Here is a 16866-nt window from a genome sequence, read left to right as displayed (position 1 = left end):
CTTTCAAGAAGCAGCTAGGTATGAAAGGCTGTTTCACTGATAATAAGGCTCTCCTCTTTCAACCTACTGGTTTTTAAATATGTGTTGTTTATTCTTTTGGTGCCAGGATGTCAGCCATTAGTTCTTGCTACTGTCAGAAGGTGCTGGAGTCCCTCCCTCTATTCCAATTCATCTTTCTAATTTATGGTTTTCATCTTGCTGTGTGTAAGTCTGATTACCAAACTTTGAAACAATAAATAATACTTCCACAGTTCTCTACTCCTTATAAAGCACTTTCATGAAAAATATAAAAACCAGAGAAAGTAGAATAGGTATTATTGTAATGTTTATATAGAAAATAATTTTAGTCACACAACTGTTAAAATGGTCCAGTTAGAACTAAGCTCAGATTCTCTGATTTATAATTCTGCGCTATTACCAACCACCTACTGATATAATAGAAGCAAATTGATTTTTAAAGACTGACTAAAGGGCTCTCTATAGAACAGAGTGAATATGTGCTGGTGACTGAGGTCCACGGCATCTAACTGCTGTTTGAATTATGTTTTTCATTTACTCAGTCACAGCAGGTCCACCTATGTGCAAAGTTAATGAGAGACTAAGATAAATGCAACATTATTGTACAAAATGTTGCATGCTGTCGTAGTCCATTTGGTTTAAACAACAGACATTTATTTGTCATAGCTCTGGAGGCTGGGAAGTTTAAGACCAAAATGCAGACAGATTGTGTGTCAGGTGAGGAACCGCTTCCTGGTTCATAGACAGTCACTTCTGTGTCCTCATGTGGGGAAAGGGGAAAGGGAGCTCTCTAAAGTGTCTTAAGTAAGGTCACTACTAACTCATTGATGAGGGCTCCACTCTTATGACCTAATCACCTCCCAAAGACCCTACTTCCTAACACCATCACATTGGCGGTTAGGTTTAGACATATGGATGTTCGGTGGACACACCATTCAGTCTATGGTACCTGTTGTATAAAACGCAGCTCCCTTTCAATTCCCATGATACTGAAGAGTAGAAGGAAATAGTCTCTAAACACATTTAGTTGGCCTAATATTGAAAACAACCACCTATCACTGAGTTTTGCTCACTGATGTTTCCCAAGCATCTGACTCATGGTAAGTAAGCCCTGCGAGACCTCTGCGGAATGAATGAAAATCCAAAAAGATCAAAACCCTAAGATGAGAAACTCAAAACCTAGGTCCAAAATTTCAAATTTTTAAGGATTCCAAACAGGAATAAAGGCAGTCAATAGTATCATGCTTTTTAAAAAGAGAAAACACATTTTTAAGAGACACTGGATGTCAGTCTAAGAAGGTAATAACCAGGATGCTGAGGCACACTGCAAATGTGCCACAAGAGGAAGTATTAACGGAACTAGATATGTTTAGCCTAAAAAGAGAAGACAAGATAGTTCTTTCTAAATATTTGAAGCTGTTGGCCATGTACTATAATTGTCAAGAGGAATAGGAAATTTAAAAAATGTATTCTCTGGCCCTGGACAGGTGGCTTAGTTGGTTGGAATGAAGTTCCATACACCAAAAGGTTGCAGGTTCGATCCCCGGTCAGGGAACATACTTAAGGTTGTGGGTCTGATCCCCGGTCAGGGTACATACAAGAGGCAACTGATCAATGTTTCCCTTCTTCTCTTTTTGTTTCTCTCTCTCTCTCTCAAATCACTAAATATATCCTTGGATAAAGATTCAAAAACAAAGTATTCTCTGTAGATCCAGAGGTTGGGAATATGACCAGGTGGTAAAAAGTCACAAGAGTCAACTTCTCACTTAACAAAAAGGAGCAGTTTAACAATTAGAGCTGTCAAGCAACAGGAGTGCAGCTTTGGAAGAGAGTTGGAAGACAGAAAATTACAGTAATTTAGCATCTCCATTGTCCCAGGCTTTAACATAGGGCCTACACATTAGCATTATCATCTCCTTGGTAGAAGTAAAAAAAGTCAAGCTTAGGGAACAAAAGTAAATTGTCAATACCATACAGTTGGTAAGTGCACAGCTGAAATTCAAACCTAGCAGTAGCTAGCTACCAAAGCATGTGGTTTTTTGTTTGTTTTTCCCAGTTCAATTCAACTCAAGAAACATTATTTTTTAATGTCTGCTTTTGACCAGGCACTGTGCTGGATGCTGGGGATACGAAGATAAATGACAGACAAAACAAGTCCATCCTTAAAAGGACTCATAGCTCATCTTGTCCATTGTGCTGGAAGTATGTGAGCAAAGGCTACATGATCATTCAGGACTACTGGAGAAAATATTATTAATTTTAAGCAAATAATCATTGAGGTACACTCACACACTAATAGCAGTTTATAGATGTGGATTCCTTTAGGTGTAATAGATATATTCCCAACATTGGCATAATAATAGATTTCTAGAAATTGAGCCATTGGTATATTATGAAATTTGGTTGTAAATTTCCATATGGGAAAAATGGAGCTTCAACTATAATAAAAATTACATGGATTAAGACTTCCGGCCAAGATGGAGGCTTAGACGGACATGATCAGCCTCCCTCTACAACTAGAGAGGAATACAACTACTTCAAAACAAAAGATAACTAGAAATTCCAGAAAATAAAACTACACGGAAGCCCAACGTATGAAGTTATAAACCAGCGGCGCCCTTTGGGCAGGTAAGAGCGAAAGGGGGCGGAGCTGTTTGCAGTAGCACCAGGGACAGCGGCAGGGAGGACAATCCCAGCTGCAGTCAAACCCCAGCAGCTCGCAACCCCAACGCTGGGAGAAGCAGCCACCACATCGCCTCGAACAGTGAGGCCCAGGGGGCGGGAGGACGGACCCCGGTCTCCTAGCGGAATAACTGTGTGAATCCATCTTGGACCCCCGCCCCCACACAAACCGTCACAGGGCTGCGAAATAGGTTGCAGATCGCCACTGGTCGCTGGGCAGTGACGACAAAGCTCCGGCGAGAAAGGTTGTGGATTGGCGCCGGTCACTGGGTTGTGATGAGTACACAGGCACTGCCCCCTATAGCCGGCCCAAGAAAACAAAACGCATCTGTCAAAATGAGGCAGACAACTATAGAAATCCCAGTGGCGCAGCTCACCAGGCAACAGATGAAGAATCTGACAGATGAACAAATAAGAAACCTGTCAGAGGCTCAGTTCAGGGCCATTGTTATCAGGTGGCTTACAGAATTAATAAAAGATCTGGAAAAAAATGAGAAAAAATCGAAAAACACTCATACTGAAAGGAACAAAACCACATATGAGACAGATGGTGAGGAAATAAAATCCGGAGTTCAAATCAACAAACCAGAACATAGAGAAGGAACAAACAGTCAACCAGTGCAGAGAGAAAAAACGGGAAGCAAGGAAAATGATGAGAGGATCAGAAACCTCTGGAACAGCTATAAAAGGCCCAACATAAGAATCATTGGTTTGCCAGAGGGCGAAGAAGATGAACTGGAAATTGAAAAATTAAGTGAAAATATAATAAAGCAGAACTTCCCAAACTTGGGGAAGGAAATAGACTTACAGGTCCAGGAAGCACAGAGAATTCCAAAAAAACTGGACCCAGGGAGAACCACTCCAAGACACATTATAATCAAAATGTCAAAAGTTAAAGATAAAGAGAGAGTCTTAAAAGCAGCAAGAGAGAAGAAAAAATCATGTACAAAGGGGTCCCTATTAGACTATCAGCAGACTTCTCAAGGGAGACCCTGCAGGCAAGAAGGGACTGGCAAGAAATATTCAAAGTAATGAAAATCCAAAACCTACAACCACGAATACTCTATCCAGCGAAATTGTCATTCAGAATAGAAGGGCAGAGAAAGTGTTTCCAGGACAAAATGAAACTGAAAGAGTTCATTAGATCCAAACCACTGTTATATGAGATGTTAAAGGGACTGGTTTAGAAAAAGGAGGATCAAAACTGTGAACACCAAAATGAAAACTGCATCACAAGAAACAACAGAAGCTAGGGAACTGAAACAAAGGCAAACTAAACAGGCAACGAGAGTGGAAAAAGAACTATAAGTATGGGAAACATACTGGGGGGAGGTCAGCAGGGAGGGGGGAGGGGGAGAGGGAGGGAGATGATATAGGAATTAAGGAGCATGGTAGGAGGGAATGGAGTAGACAGAGAGGTTGAGAAGAACTATATGCACAACTAATGGACATGGTCTAAAAGGGGGGTACAACTGGAGGGAGGGGGGCCACCAGGTGGAGGGGAGAAGAGGGAAGGGAAATTGGGTCAAATGTAACATTATAATCAATAAAACACATTAAAAAAAAATTACATGGATTAAGCGGCTTTTAAAATATAAAATGGCCACACCATAATAAAATATTACTAACAAGTTACAATTTTATCCATTGTACTAAAGCTTCATATATTGTGCCAGAAATTTCATTAGCATGAGGCAAGATTCAGAAGAGGGGAATGTGCTCTTGAACTACAGTGGCATTGCTAGGAGTGTCTAGACCACAGCCAGGTTTTCTGAGTTCAGATCCTGGATCATCACTTATTACTCATGCATGCAGGGCAAGTTACTAGACCTCTCCATGAGTCACATGCCCACTCCATCAGTAAAATGAGAGGATATAATAATGGCCCCTACCTCAATAGGGTTGTTATAAGGATTCAGCACGTTAATTCACGTAAAGAATTTAGAACAGTGCCTGGTACATTGCTGGCGGTCAAAAATGGTTAGTTATTTGCACTTCCAAGTACAGGCTTAATCTCTACTAATGTCAATAATCCATTTTACAACTCCAGTCTTCTGCATTCCACCCAAAGGGGCCTATCTTCTGTGACATCTCATTTTTATATGAATAGCAATTCTGGTTAGGAATGCTGGCATAATTGCATTGGATGCTTTGTAAATATTGCAGTAAATTCTAACTTAACAATTGAGAATACTCAGTGGTATTAGAAGTTTTGCTAACCTTTTTGTGATTTCATCAATGTTGATTTTAATTTAATTTAGTACAAAGTGTCCAATAAATATTGTCCAAATACACCTGTTTAGGCTATCTTTGAGTAAGTTAAGGCCTATTGTTTGAGATAGAAAAATTAAATTTAAACTTGTTTACTAATTATCTGCTTACGCACTATAGTAATCTATCTGTTCTCTTTAAGCTCTCAGCAAAATGATGCACATCAAGGCAACCCAGGGATTTTCGCCCCCCTCTATTACTGACCCTGAAAGATTAACTCCTAATTTGGTTCTTTGATTTGGGTGATTTTTTTAATACTCCCTGTACTTCAAAAATTATTTAAGGCAGTTGCCATTAAAGATATTTATACTTAATCCCTCGCTGGTATGGCTCAGTGGGTTGAGCACTGGCCTACGAACCAAAAGATCACTCGTTCATGATTCCCAGTCAAAAGCACATGCCTGGGTTGTGGGCCGGGTCCCTGGCAAAAGAGGGAGAGTAGAGGGAGGCGGGCAAGAGGCAACCAATTGATGTTTTTCTCACACATCGATGTTTCTCTCCCTCTTTCTCTCTCCATTCTCCTCTCTAAAAATAAATAAATAATATTTTTAAAAGGTATATATGCCATAAGACTGATGAAAATGTTGAAAAACAGGAAGATTTATATGAAAAACCTAGATTAGTTTTTACAGTTAAACATACTCCTGGAGCTTTTTAACAATGAAAGCAAAAATTTTTTTTTTTAATGATTTAATGTGTTTTATTGATTAAATTATTACATTTGTGCCAATTTCCCTTCCCTCTGCTCCCCTCCACCCGGTGGCCCCCCTCCCTCCAGTTGTCCCCCCCTTTTAGATTATGTCCATTAGTTGTGCATACAGTTCCTCCCAACCTCTCTCCGTCTATTCCATTCCCTCCTACCTTGATCCCCAATTCCTATATCATCTCCCTCCCTTTCCCCATTCCCCCTCCCTGTTGACCTCCCCCCATTATGCTTCCCGTACCCACAGTTCCTCTTTCCCTCTCATTGCCTATTTAGTTTGCCTTTGTTTCATCTCCCTAGCTTCTGTTTTTTTTTTTTTTAAACCAGTCCCTTTAACATCTCATATAACAGTGGTTTGGATCTAATGAACTCTTTCAGTTTTATTTTGTCCTGGAAACACTTTCTCTGTCCTTCTATTCTGAATGACAATTTCGCTGGATAGAGTATTCGTGGTTGTAGGTTTTGGATTTTCATTACTTTGAATATTTCTTGCCAGTCTCTTCTTGCCTGTAGGGTTTCCCTTGAGAAGTCAGCTGATAGTCTAATTGGGACCCCTTTGTACATAATTCTTTTCTTCTCTCTTGCTGCTTTTAAGATTCTCTCTTTATCTTTAATTTTTGACATTTTGATTATAATGTGTCTTGGAGTGGTTCTCCCTGGGTCCAGTCTCTTGGGAACTCTCCTTGCTTCCTGGACCTGCAGGTCTATTCCCTTTCCCAAGTCTGGGAAGTTCTCCTTTATTATATTTTCACTCAATTTTTCAAGTTCTAGTTCATCTTCCTCATTCTCTGGCAAACCAATGATTCTTATGTTGGGCCTTTTATAGCTGTCCCAGAGGTTTCTGATCCTTTCGTTGTTGCTTCCCATTTCCTCTCTCTGCATTGGTTGACTGCTTGTTCCTTCTCCATATTCCAGTTTGTTGAAATGAACTCTGGATTTTATTTCCTTTCCTTCTATCTCGTATGCGGTTTTGTTCCTTTCGTTATGAAAGTTTTTCGCTTCTTTCATATCTTTTTCCTGCTCTTTTGTGAATTCTGTAAGCCACCTGATAACAATGGCCCAGAACTGAGCCTCTGACAGGTTTCTTATCTGTTCATCTGTCAGGTTCTCTATCTGCTGCCTGGTGAGTTGTGTTACCGGTATTTCTAAAGTTGCCTGCCTCATTTTGACAGATGCTTTTTGTTTTCTTGGGCTGGTTGTGGGGGCAGTGCCTGTGTAGCGTCACAAATTAGCGACCGGCGCCTGCTTGTCCGCGACCTATTTCGCAGCCCTGTGGTGCTTTCTTTGGGGGCGGGGGTCCAAGATGGATTCACACAGTTATTCAGCTAGGAGACCGGGATCCGTCCTCCCGCCCCCCTGGGCCTCACTGTTCAAGGCGATGCGGCGGCAGCTCTCCCCAGCTCCGGAGTCGCGCACCGCCAGGGACTTGGCCACCGGGACTCCTCGCCGGGGTCGCGCACCGCCAGGGGCTTGCGTAGCCGCTCTCCCCAGCTCCGGAGTCGCGCACCGCCAGGGGCTTGGCCACCGGGACTCCTCGCCGCCCGCCGCTCCGGGTGCGACCGCAAACAGCACTGCCCACTTTAACTCTTACCTGCCCAAATGGCACCGCTGGTTTATAACTTCATATGTTGGACTTCCGTGTAGTTTTATTTTCTGGAATTTCTAGTTATCCTTTGTTTTGAAGTAGTTGTATTCCTCTATAGTTGTAGAGGGAGACCTAGCGTGTCCGTCTAAGCCTCCATCTTGGCCGGAAGTCCTCGAAAGCAAAAATTTTTTAATGCTATAAATCCTTATTGCCTTATTCATATCACAACGGAAATAATTTCCTGGATAATAAACTCAACGAGGTATGTACCTAATGATTCTTTCACTTAAGAAAGTGGATCTATATAATAAATGATATCTTCAACAGTATGGAAGATGAAGACATTAATGACAATTTATGTTTATTATGTATTTACTACATACCAAAATAATGTTACAAATACCATGAATAAAATTCTAAAACTTTTAGCAGAGCTGAGACTTAAATATTGATTTTCTAATACTAATTCAGAAAACTTTGCAGTTTTTCCAATATACTATTCTATACCTACCGTATATGGAACAGAATTTAACCACACACACACGCACACACATGTGAACAAATATGTAAAGTTCCATAATACACAAACCACATATACACACACATATACCTTTGTCAGGACCAGCAATCCTGTTGTAATAAGAAATGAGTCTTTTCAGTAAATAAACATGATTCCATTAATTAAGTTATTAAATTATATAGCATCTACCACATTTTACATTTGTTATCCTTGTCCATTTCTCATGGACCATCGGGTCATGATTTTTTGTTTGTTTGTTTCATGATCTCTCTTCCAATAACTATACATCAATGCCCAGAGTATAGAAAATAAATAAAATTGAACCTACAATAACAACAAATCTGGGATTTTAATTTAACACCAGTCATCAAAAGTCTATATCAATATACTACAAAAGAGAATTTATTTATTTCTCCCCTTACAAATGTAATCAGTTCTAAATGCTAATAATAGTTTTATTAGGTACATTAAAACATGAGCCATGCCAGCAGGCCTCCAGGGCATATACCTGGGTTGCAGGCCAGGTTCCCTGGCAGGAGGCAGCTGAGAGCCGACAGATCTATGTTTCTCTTGCACATTGATATTTCTCTCCCTCTAGTGATACAACTAGCTTTCAGCCCATCAGAGACAGTATCAAGAAACACATTGTAGATACACTTAGAAGACCAAGGAATAGGCAAACCTGCTCTTTTGTTTTCTTTTAGTTACCTGACAAACTTGAATGAGTACGTTTATCAGCCAAATATCCTGGAGCTATTTTAGATTTAAAAATACATACATGTAGATGTAACAAGTTAGTCCCTTCTTACAAATCAACTATTGAAAATGCATAGATATTGAAGGACTATAACCAAGGGATTCATTAGTGGTTCTTAAAGTGTAGTCTCCAGAGTAGCAGCCACAGCATCATGTACTGTGAACTTGTTAAGAATAAAAATTCGTGAGTCCCACTGAGACCTACTGACTGAGAAATTCTGGGGGTGGGGCCTGGGACTCATGTTTTGATGAGTTCTTTGATTCTGAGGCTCACTAAAATTTCAGAACTGATCTGAAAGAAGGGATCCTCAAATTTTTCTTTCTTTACTGCCTCCCTTCATTCCCAACTTACATCCTCATACTTAATTACCAACTCCTGCTGCTTATGATAGACCTACTCACTGAATCTGCACTCAAGCACCGAGCACCTAAACGAGGGTGCTCCATCAATCACCACTGTCTTGCCTCAACAGAAAGACAACTCTGGATTCTCTGCCCCTTCCTCAACCCTCACTGTTCCTTCCTCAGCTGCAGCTGCTGTGGCCATGGAGGTGTGCAGCTTTGAGGATCTGGACTCATTGGTCACAGTTCTCCACAAATCGCCTGTCTGTGCACTTGGCCCTCATGTTGCCCATGTTCCGTCCTGTCTGCCTACTTGCCACATGAACCTGCTGCTCATGGCTGCCGAGGTCGCCCCCTGTGAATGTTTGATATCTTGCTTAACAAGGGTAGTGGTCTATGTCACTACATGACCTTGGGTCCACTTCCGCAGTAGATTCTTGTCTCACAGGGAAGCCTGGGATTGAACAGGTGAATGGCAATTTCTTAGTAGGAGGAGAGTCTGGTACTACAAAGGGAAAGCAAGTGATGGTCCAAACCCGGCACATACAGATGCACCAGGTAAAGAGCTAGAGAGCAGCTTGGTTTTCAACAATAGTTTGCAGTGAAGGGAAAAGAGGCAGGGCATCCTGAAAACTGTCTCATGTTCTTCTTATTATTTATACTAAGAATACATACTAACTTCTACTTAGTTGGCTCCTTTCTCTGTCTCCACAAAGCCATACAACTGTATTTGGGCATGTCCAACATGAATGAACTAGATAAAGCAGAAACCTTACTGTAGATATTCATTTAGTTCATTGTAATAAGGACATGTGTAAATGTAAATTATTAATTAAATTTCAATAAACTTTGAACAACTTATATCTCAGAATAATAAAACCCTATTTGTAACATGTCACTAATTTAAAAGAGATATCAGTGGATTACTTCTGTTTTATTTCACAATATTGAGCATTTTTTTTCATTCTACTTTTTTCTATTACTAAAACGCTCCATTAATAAGCCCATTAGTAGTGGATCTGGTACCTGTTGGTCTTTCCTGCTGCACTGGTGTAGGAATTAGGTGCCATCAGCACCTTTTCTGCAACTTTCATAGCCAAAAAATGGAGTAAATGATTTAATACAAAGTTTCCAAAATTGCTCTTAAAAGGGTCTAGTGGATGAAGCTGCTTTTGGCTCTGGGTTGCCAGCATCACTGGCAGACCGGCTGCCTGTTTGAACCTGATCTGGCAGGTGCTGTAGCCGTGGGAAAGCTGAAGAGAAGCAGGGAGTCCAGTGAAGGCCCGGGGCCGAGGCAGGAAGGCTCCCACACCTGATCGCACCAGGTGCAATGGGCTGCCTTGTCTACAATCTGAAGCAGTTTATGGTTCCACATTGCCACACTCTGAGACCCCTTAGAACACTCCCCCAAGGTCTCCTTCCCCAGTGTGAAGAGTCTGGAGCTAACACAACTGTCATTTTGAGTCAGCCCGGACCCACAGCATTATAGCCAACCCTTCTCCACATTGTATTAAGACAGGGAAAGGGGAAAGAAGTACTACTCAGGTCACTATATTTTTACAACACCTTTGCAGAAATAGCAAGCCCAATTCCCAAATACATAATAAATAAAGATTTCAATTCTTAATAAACAATGAGAGAAAAGCTCATCTCAGAACAAGCTGCCATTTCACTACAAAAGCAGAAAAAGTGCTACCATCAGTACTGCATGCTTCTTGCTTAATATAGTTCCTCTGATTAAAGTAAAAGATTTACTCCTCTCTCCTGGACAGAACTTGATCTTGTTTTTCTCTCCCACAAATCTCTCACGGGGTATTTGTTTACCTCCTTCAGGTCCTGCACCACGGCTGTGAGCCTCTCGTTTTCTGCCTGCGCGTTAGTGACCACAGCCCGGCTCTGCTTCAGTTCGTTCTGCATCTCCAAGATCTTCCCCAGGTAGTAAGCTTCCTTCGAGGCTGACTCCTGCAGAAGCGTTTCCTCCCGAGTCTCTCCATCCTCAGCAACTTTCCGGTGGATGGAGAAGGACTGCCCAAAGGCCTGCAGGGTATTTGAAAAGAAAAAGAGCACACAGTGAAATGCACCATAAGAGCACTCTTAAACAGACTTGGGCAAATGTTTCCATTTGCTTTGTTTGTAAAAAAGAGCTATTTTGCAAGACCTCCACAAGCAAAAACTACATATTTTATGTAACAGTCTAGCAGCTCTCATTGATACTTAAAATAATTCAAAATCGATTAATAAGTAGAAACTTTTCTCTTCAGAAGTAAAATTTTTAAATATCTTGCTAAAAATATATACAATGGGTTAAAGAAAACCTGAAAAACATTGCTGCTTGCCTTGTTACCTTTTTGTTTTTGACAGTTCAGTGCTAATAACCACATCAAAATTTACATTCTCATTTTCATTCTAGAAAAACTCCCAGAATGTTTTTCAAGAAAGAAAACAATAGTTCAATTAGCTTTCTAATACATTAGCAGTAAGGACACACCAATGATAAACAGTACCCTTAAGAGACAAAATCACCCAACAGCATTCAAACTGCCCAGTACCACCAAAAAGAAAACATCAAAATGTAGTCACTGTATAAGAAAACACATATGTATCTACTTATTTGTACAAAAGAAAATACTCTCTGTGTCAGGGGAACCCCACATGGACCACCACAACAAATGAACCTAGCGGTATTGCAAATAACAATGTAACCACACTGAAAGGGATAGAGAAGAAAAGATCTAACGCGAATAATTTTGGAAATCAGTATTTTTGCTATGTACTATAAAGCTAAAGACAAAAAGAACTGTACCCAAATGATATTGCCTAGTTAGGAAATTTGTTTCTCACAGGGATTATGGGATCACAACTCTGAAACTTCTTGACATGGGTTAAGCAAATAAGTAAATATAATACAGATAACAAAAGCCAGGTTTCTCACTGTTGGAGAAAGTAGTTACAAAAAAGGAAGAAATTAGTGGTATTGGGTTGTAATTAGAAGTATCAGGATGAACTTATAGTCTTTAGTAGGTAAATATTCATATAGACAAAAGATACGGAGGAAGAAAGGGGTTTACATGTGTGTATATACACATTTCCTAACTCTTGTCAGTTGAAAGGGCAAAGAAACAATGACATATCAGTAGCAATGACCATACCTTGCACCCAAATTTTGTTTGTGAATAGCAAAACGAACTTGATACATCTTGTGGTGCCAAAGAAGTAGCAGCAAACTACTTTTTAAAAATGATGGGGATGTCCTGGCCAGCTAGTGTCGTTGGTTAGAGTACTGTCCTAATACACCAGTTTCGGGTTTGATCCCTGGTCAGGCACATACAAGAATTAACCAATGGATTCACAAGTGGAACAACAAAAATCTATGTTTCTCTCTCTCCCTTACTCCCTCTTTCTCAATCAATAAATTAAAAAATGATGGGACTATCTCAGGGGATACAAGAGTCTACCTGAAAGGGCTCCCAGTTGCCAGATCTGGGAAAATTTAGGCAACAAAATAAATAATTAAAATTATATCCATATGTCTGCATTGCTATAACTGAATAAATAAGGGAAGAAGAAATAGCTGTTAAAGAATTCTGATTAATACAAGTAGAAGAAATGATGAAGAAATGATGGAAATAAAATATATCAGCATCTGGCAAACACCAAGTAATAATTGTTACAGGTAAGAATTATCAGCGGAGCCCTGGCTGGTGTGGCTCAGTGGACTGAGTCCCAGCCTGCAAACCGACTGGTTGCTGCTTCGATTCCGAGTCAGGGCACTACTTTCCACAGAGCCATTTTCCTTACACTGCCTGAGTAAAATCAATAAACGCAGGCAGTGTATAGCTCCCATATAATTCTCAGCACACAGGCAACTGTCTCCTGGCAGCTAAAACAACCATTAAGGTGTTAACAGTACATCTGTCCACCTTGATGTGAAGTTTTTATAATTGCACTCTGGATCCACCACCAAAGGAAATTTAAAAATCCAGATATATACATAGAATGGATTTTCAAAAAGGTGTCAAAAATGAAATTGCAAATATAATAACTTCTATGAATCCTTAATTAATACTTACTGCAGCTCAGAAACTTTAGCTGAACATACGGGTTCCCAAAATTAGTCAATATTTTTATGAAAAAATTGGTCCTTCACTGGACCTGATTTTAAGACCAGTGAAAGGATGCAGGGTTATCTCAGGCTATTTTTAATTAAAATAGAAAAATAACACCAATTCTGCACAGACTACAGATAGATGCCCAATGATTGGCATTTCCAAATCCCCTGAGAATTCACACTACTCAGAAAATATCTGCATTCTAGACAGAGAGGGAGAAAGAGAAAACACCCTACTTTACCTCATTTCTAATTGTCAGTAACTAAAATTGGACATGATAGCCAACTGACATCTATCATTTGGTTAATTGTGAAAGTTGATTTATCAGACCTGTCTGGCTCTGCCAGGTACCTCCCTACTCCATCACCATTCCAAGTATATCCTGACAATGCTGGGCCCAAGAGAAGAGAAACAATCTTTTTCAAGGCTACTGAAGCTGCATCCTTAGCAGAAATCACAAAACTAGCTTCACTGTCTATTTATAGGCAAACTTAGGGAAGTTGTGCTTCTAGTTATATTTTGTCCAGATAGCAAATTCCTTTCAGACACTGCAAACATTTCATGGGTAATTTTTATTTAAAAATAATTGAAGAAAATTGACATTTCTATACAATTTTAAAATGTACTAAGATTTCTCCGCATGTATGTAGGAACAATGCACAATATTGCTTTTGATATATTCTGCTGCAGTGTAACGCAGTTGCTTTAAATTATGTAGCAAAGTAAGCCCAACTAGCTATATATTTAATAATATCATTATCTTTAAAATATGTGTCCTTCCGAGGAGGAGGAGGAAGAAGGGGAGGAAGGGCACGACCCAGGGCAGCAGCGGCAGCGGCCAAGAGGACCGCAGAGAGGGAGAAGCATCCAGCGGCCCTGGCTGCAACCTGGGTCCATGCGCTCTGACAGACAAAAGGAACAGGCCCATGAGAAGGAGCCACAGCAGTGCACCCCTCCCTTAGGAGCCACAGCCATGCACCCTGCTCTCGACACCCAGAGCCCAGTTGGGGAGGAACCAGAGTCAGAGAGGATGGCTGCCTGTGACCAGCGCCACCCTCCAGGGGTTATGGGAGGAGTGGCTGCCGAGGCCTGCACAGTGGTCACCCCCCACACTGCCTGGGAGGCCGGAGGGGATTGTCAGACAGCAAAGCAGAACAAGAGGGACCCCAGACACTGATCAGCAAAGTGTCCACCTCAGGGCAGATCCAGACAAAGGTTTGCAAAAAAAATGTGTAGGACTTTTGGTCAAGGTGGAGGCATAGGTAAACACGGCTTCCCTCCTCGCATAGCCACATCAAAATTACAACTAAACTATAGAACAACCATCACTCAGATCCATCAGAAATTGAGCTGAATGAAGTCTGACAACTATGGAATTAAAGAAACCACAGCCATCCAGAGAGGTAGGAAGGGCACTGACACGGAATGGGCTGGTCCCACACCCATGTGTGGTGGATAAAAATTCAGGAGGAATATCTCAGGAGCAAGGAGCCCTCTTTCAGTCTCCTTTTTAGCTGGGTTAAAAGCTAGTCTCTTATTACTACAGCCACCTAGCAAATAACAGAGAATTTAAGACTCAGCATAAGGAGCCCTGGCTGGTGTGGCTCAGTGGGTTGGGTATTGTCCTGCAAAGCAAAACAACATGGTTTGATTCCCAGTCAGAGCATGTGTCTGGGTTTTGGGTTCAGCCCCTGGTCGGGACGTGTATGAGAGGCAACTGATCGATGTTTCTCTCTCACATTGATCTTTCTCTCCCTCTCTTTCTCCTTCCCCACTCTCTAAAATTAAATAAATAAAATCATTTTTAAAAAAGAATCAACATAAGGGAAAATATGTGCTCAACAAACAATCTCAACAGATCTGTCCAGAAGCAAAATAAAATGCACACGTTTTAAGTATTATAACCAGAAATTCTTCAACATTTTTATAGATTCTGTTTTTTGAACAAAACAAGTATAAAATACAGGTAAAATATTTTTTCTGGGTCTCGTCCAATGAGTGAGTGTCTTTGTCATTAAAATGCAGATAAAAGAAAGTTAACTTCTTAAGTTATCGTAAGTCATATTCTGGGTCCCCAAGAACAAAAATAATAAATTTCACATTCCTTTTACCAATTAAAATTCAAGCCAATTCCCAGTTTTAAAAAATTTCTTTTTGCCAACTTTCCTTCCCTTCTCTTTCTTCCTTTCAACAAACATTTATTGACTGCCTATGCATTTAGGTACCAAGTCACTAGAATGTCAAGGCTTCATTATATTGTATGAAGAAATCAGCTGGTTTTATTTACACGCAGGTTTTGTATAAAAATAAGTTGATCCCTTTAAAGGATAAATTGTGAAGCCACTCATTCAATTCAGCTTAAGGAAATGCACTGAAATCAGCTCAGGCAGAGTGACCTCACTCCAAATCCCCCTGGATAAAAGGGATCCCACAAAGGAAATTATTCTAGTTCAGGGCTCAGAAAAAAAAAGCCTTCTTTCAGAAGAACCATAGAAAGGATGTTTTCATTCAGGAAAAAAATTATTTCACACTCTATTCCCAGAAAATACACTAGACTTGTTTGAAACCTAAAAAAGAAAGTAACAAAAGAAGATTCCTGATCTTGCAGTTATTTGCAAAAAAAGCAGTATTGCTATGGAGTTATCAATATGGCCTAGATTTTCTTAAAACTCATTTGTGACAAGGATGTAAGAGAATAGCTCATGACTTTTATTATTAATCAAGTAAGAAAAAATGTTTCTTAGACAAATGGTTTCCTTTGCTCTGTATGCAGCACTTACATTATTGTTTAAGAAAGTGAATGAACTATGTTTTTTAAATTTTTAAAAAATATTTATTGATTTCAGAGAGAGACAGAGAAACATGGATCGGTTGCCTCCCATACATGATCCGACTGGGGATCGAACCCACAACCTAGATATGTGCCCTGACTGGGGATCAAACCTGCAATCTTTTGGTGCACGGAACAGTGCTCCAACCAACTGAGCCACACAGGCCAGGGCTGAACTATTATGGTCTGTGTGTGCCTTCTTATTCTCACATGAAGTAATGTGATCTTTCACTTGAATTTTTAAAAACCACCTCAGCCTAAAAACACTATTTATAATAACAAATAACATTATTCCCCATTTTGCATGTAAGTTTCAGTAACCTGCCAAAGTCACCAGCTGGTATCTGACACAGCTGAGATTCTGACCCCAGAGCCCGTGCATCAACTATTCTAACACTGTAGCAGAAGTACAGCAGGAAATTAGAAATAAGGAACTTAATGAGAAGCATTAATAAGATAACATGAAACTTGTGAGCTGAGAGGAAGTTAGATGATACTAAAGTAGTTTAAGCAGAAAAAGATCTGAGCTTGTTTAAGCTAAACTCGAGCGGAACCATCATCTATCTAGTGAGCCCTGTCCTACTTTGCTCTTGTGGAAAGGATTGTGAGCCACCTTGGTAAGAAACGTTGATGTTATTTGGAATGGCAATGTCCCCAGCTTAAAGACTACTTTTCCTAAACACCTTGGCTTCTATGCCTCATCACCTCTCTGATCCGCCTGGTGGGGAGTAAGGGGAAAGAGAAGAAAAGGAAGGGAAAGAGATTATAACAAGCTGGTCAACAGTGGGGAGAGGCTCAGAAGGTGAGGTTGTTTACCTTACACATTATTTGGTAATTTTTTTAACTGAAAATCAAGAAGTCTTTTTCAGTCTACATCAAATGTCCCCACAACAAAAAGGCTATGTCAAAGCAACAGAATGTAAATGTCATTGGACTCTTTCTCAGGGTTATTTCTCCTTAAAGGCACACTCAGAGTCATAACTATACGCTCAACAAGCTCCTCTCAGATCTGTGACTGAATTTTCTGAGGTAAAACTGTGAACCTAAGGA

The 16866-nt window shown here is 40.3% G+C and overlaps 1 protein-coding gene across 3 annotated transcripts in view; it reads right to left on the bottom strand.

Moving 5' to 3' along the window:
• The window catches only part of BICD1 (BICD cargo adaptor 1), a 175546-nt gene that overhangs the window by 87779 nt on the left and 70901 nt on the right, over positions 1 to 16866 (bottom strand). For all 3 annotated transcript variants that reach the window (XM_090272995.1, XM_090272993.1, XM_090272994.1), the window contains exon 2: positions 10702 to 10914. In XM_090272995.1, the coding sequence (XP_090129121.1) occupies positions 10702 to 10914 (213 nt within the window). The remainder of the gene's footprint in view (positions 1 to 10701; positions 10915 to 16866) is intronic.

Source organism: Furipterus horrens, unplaced genomic scaffold (genome assembly GCF_987537825.1).
Source record: "Furipterus horrens unplaced genomic scaffold, mFurHor1.1.pri manual_scaffold_4, whole genome shotgun sequence".
Taxonomy (NCBI): Eukaryota; Metazoa; Chordata; class Mammalia; order Chiroptera; family Furipteridae; genus Furipterus; species Furipterus horrens.
The sequence above is the reverse complement of the archived record's forward strand: the minus strand, read 5'-3'. Positions and strand labels throughout refer to the sequence as shown.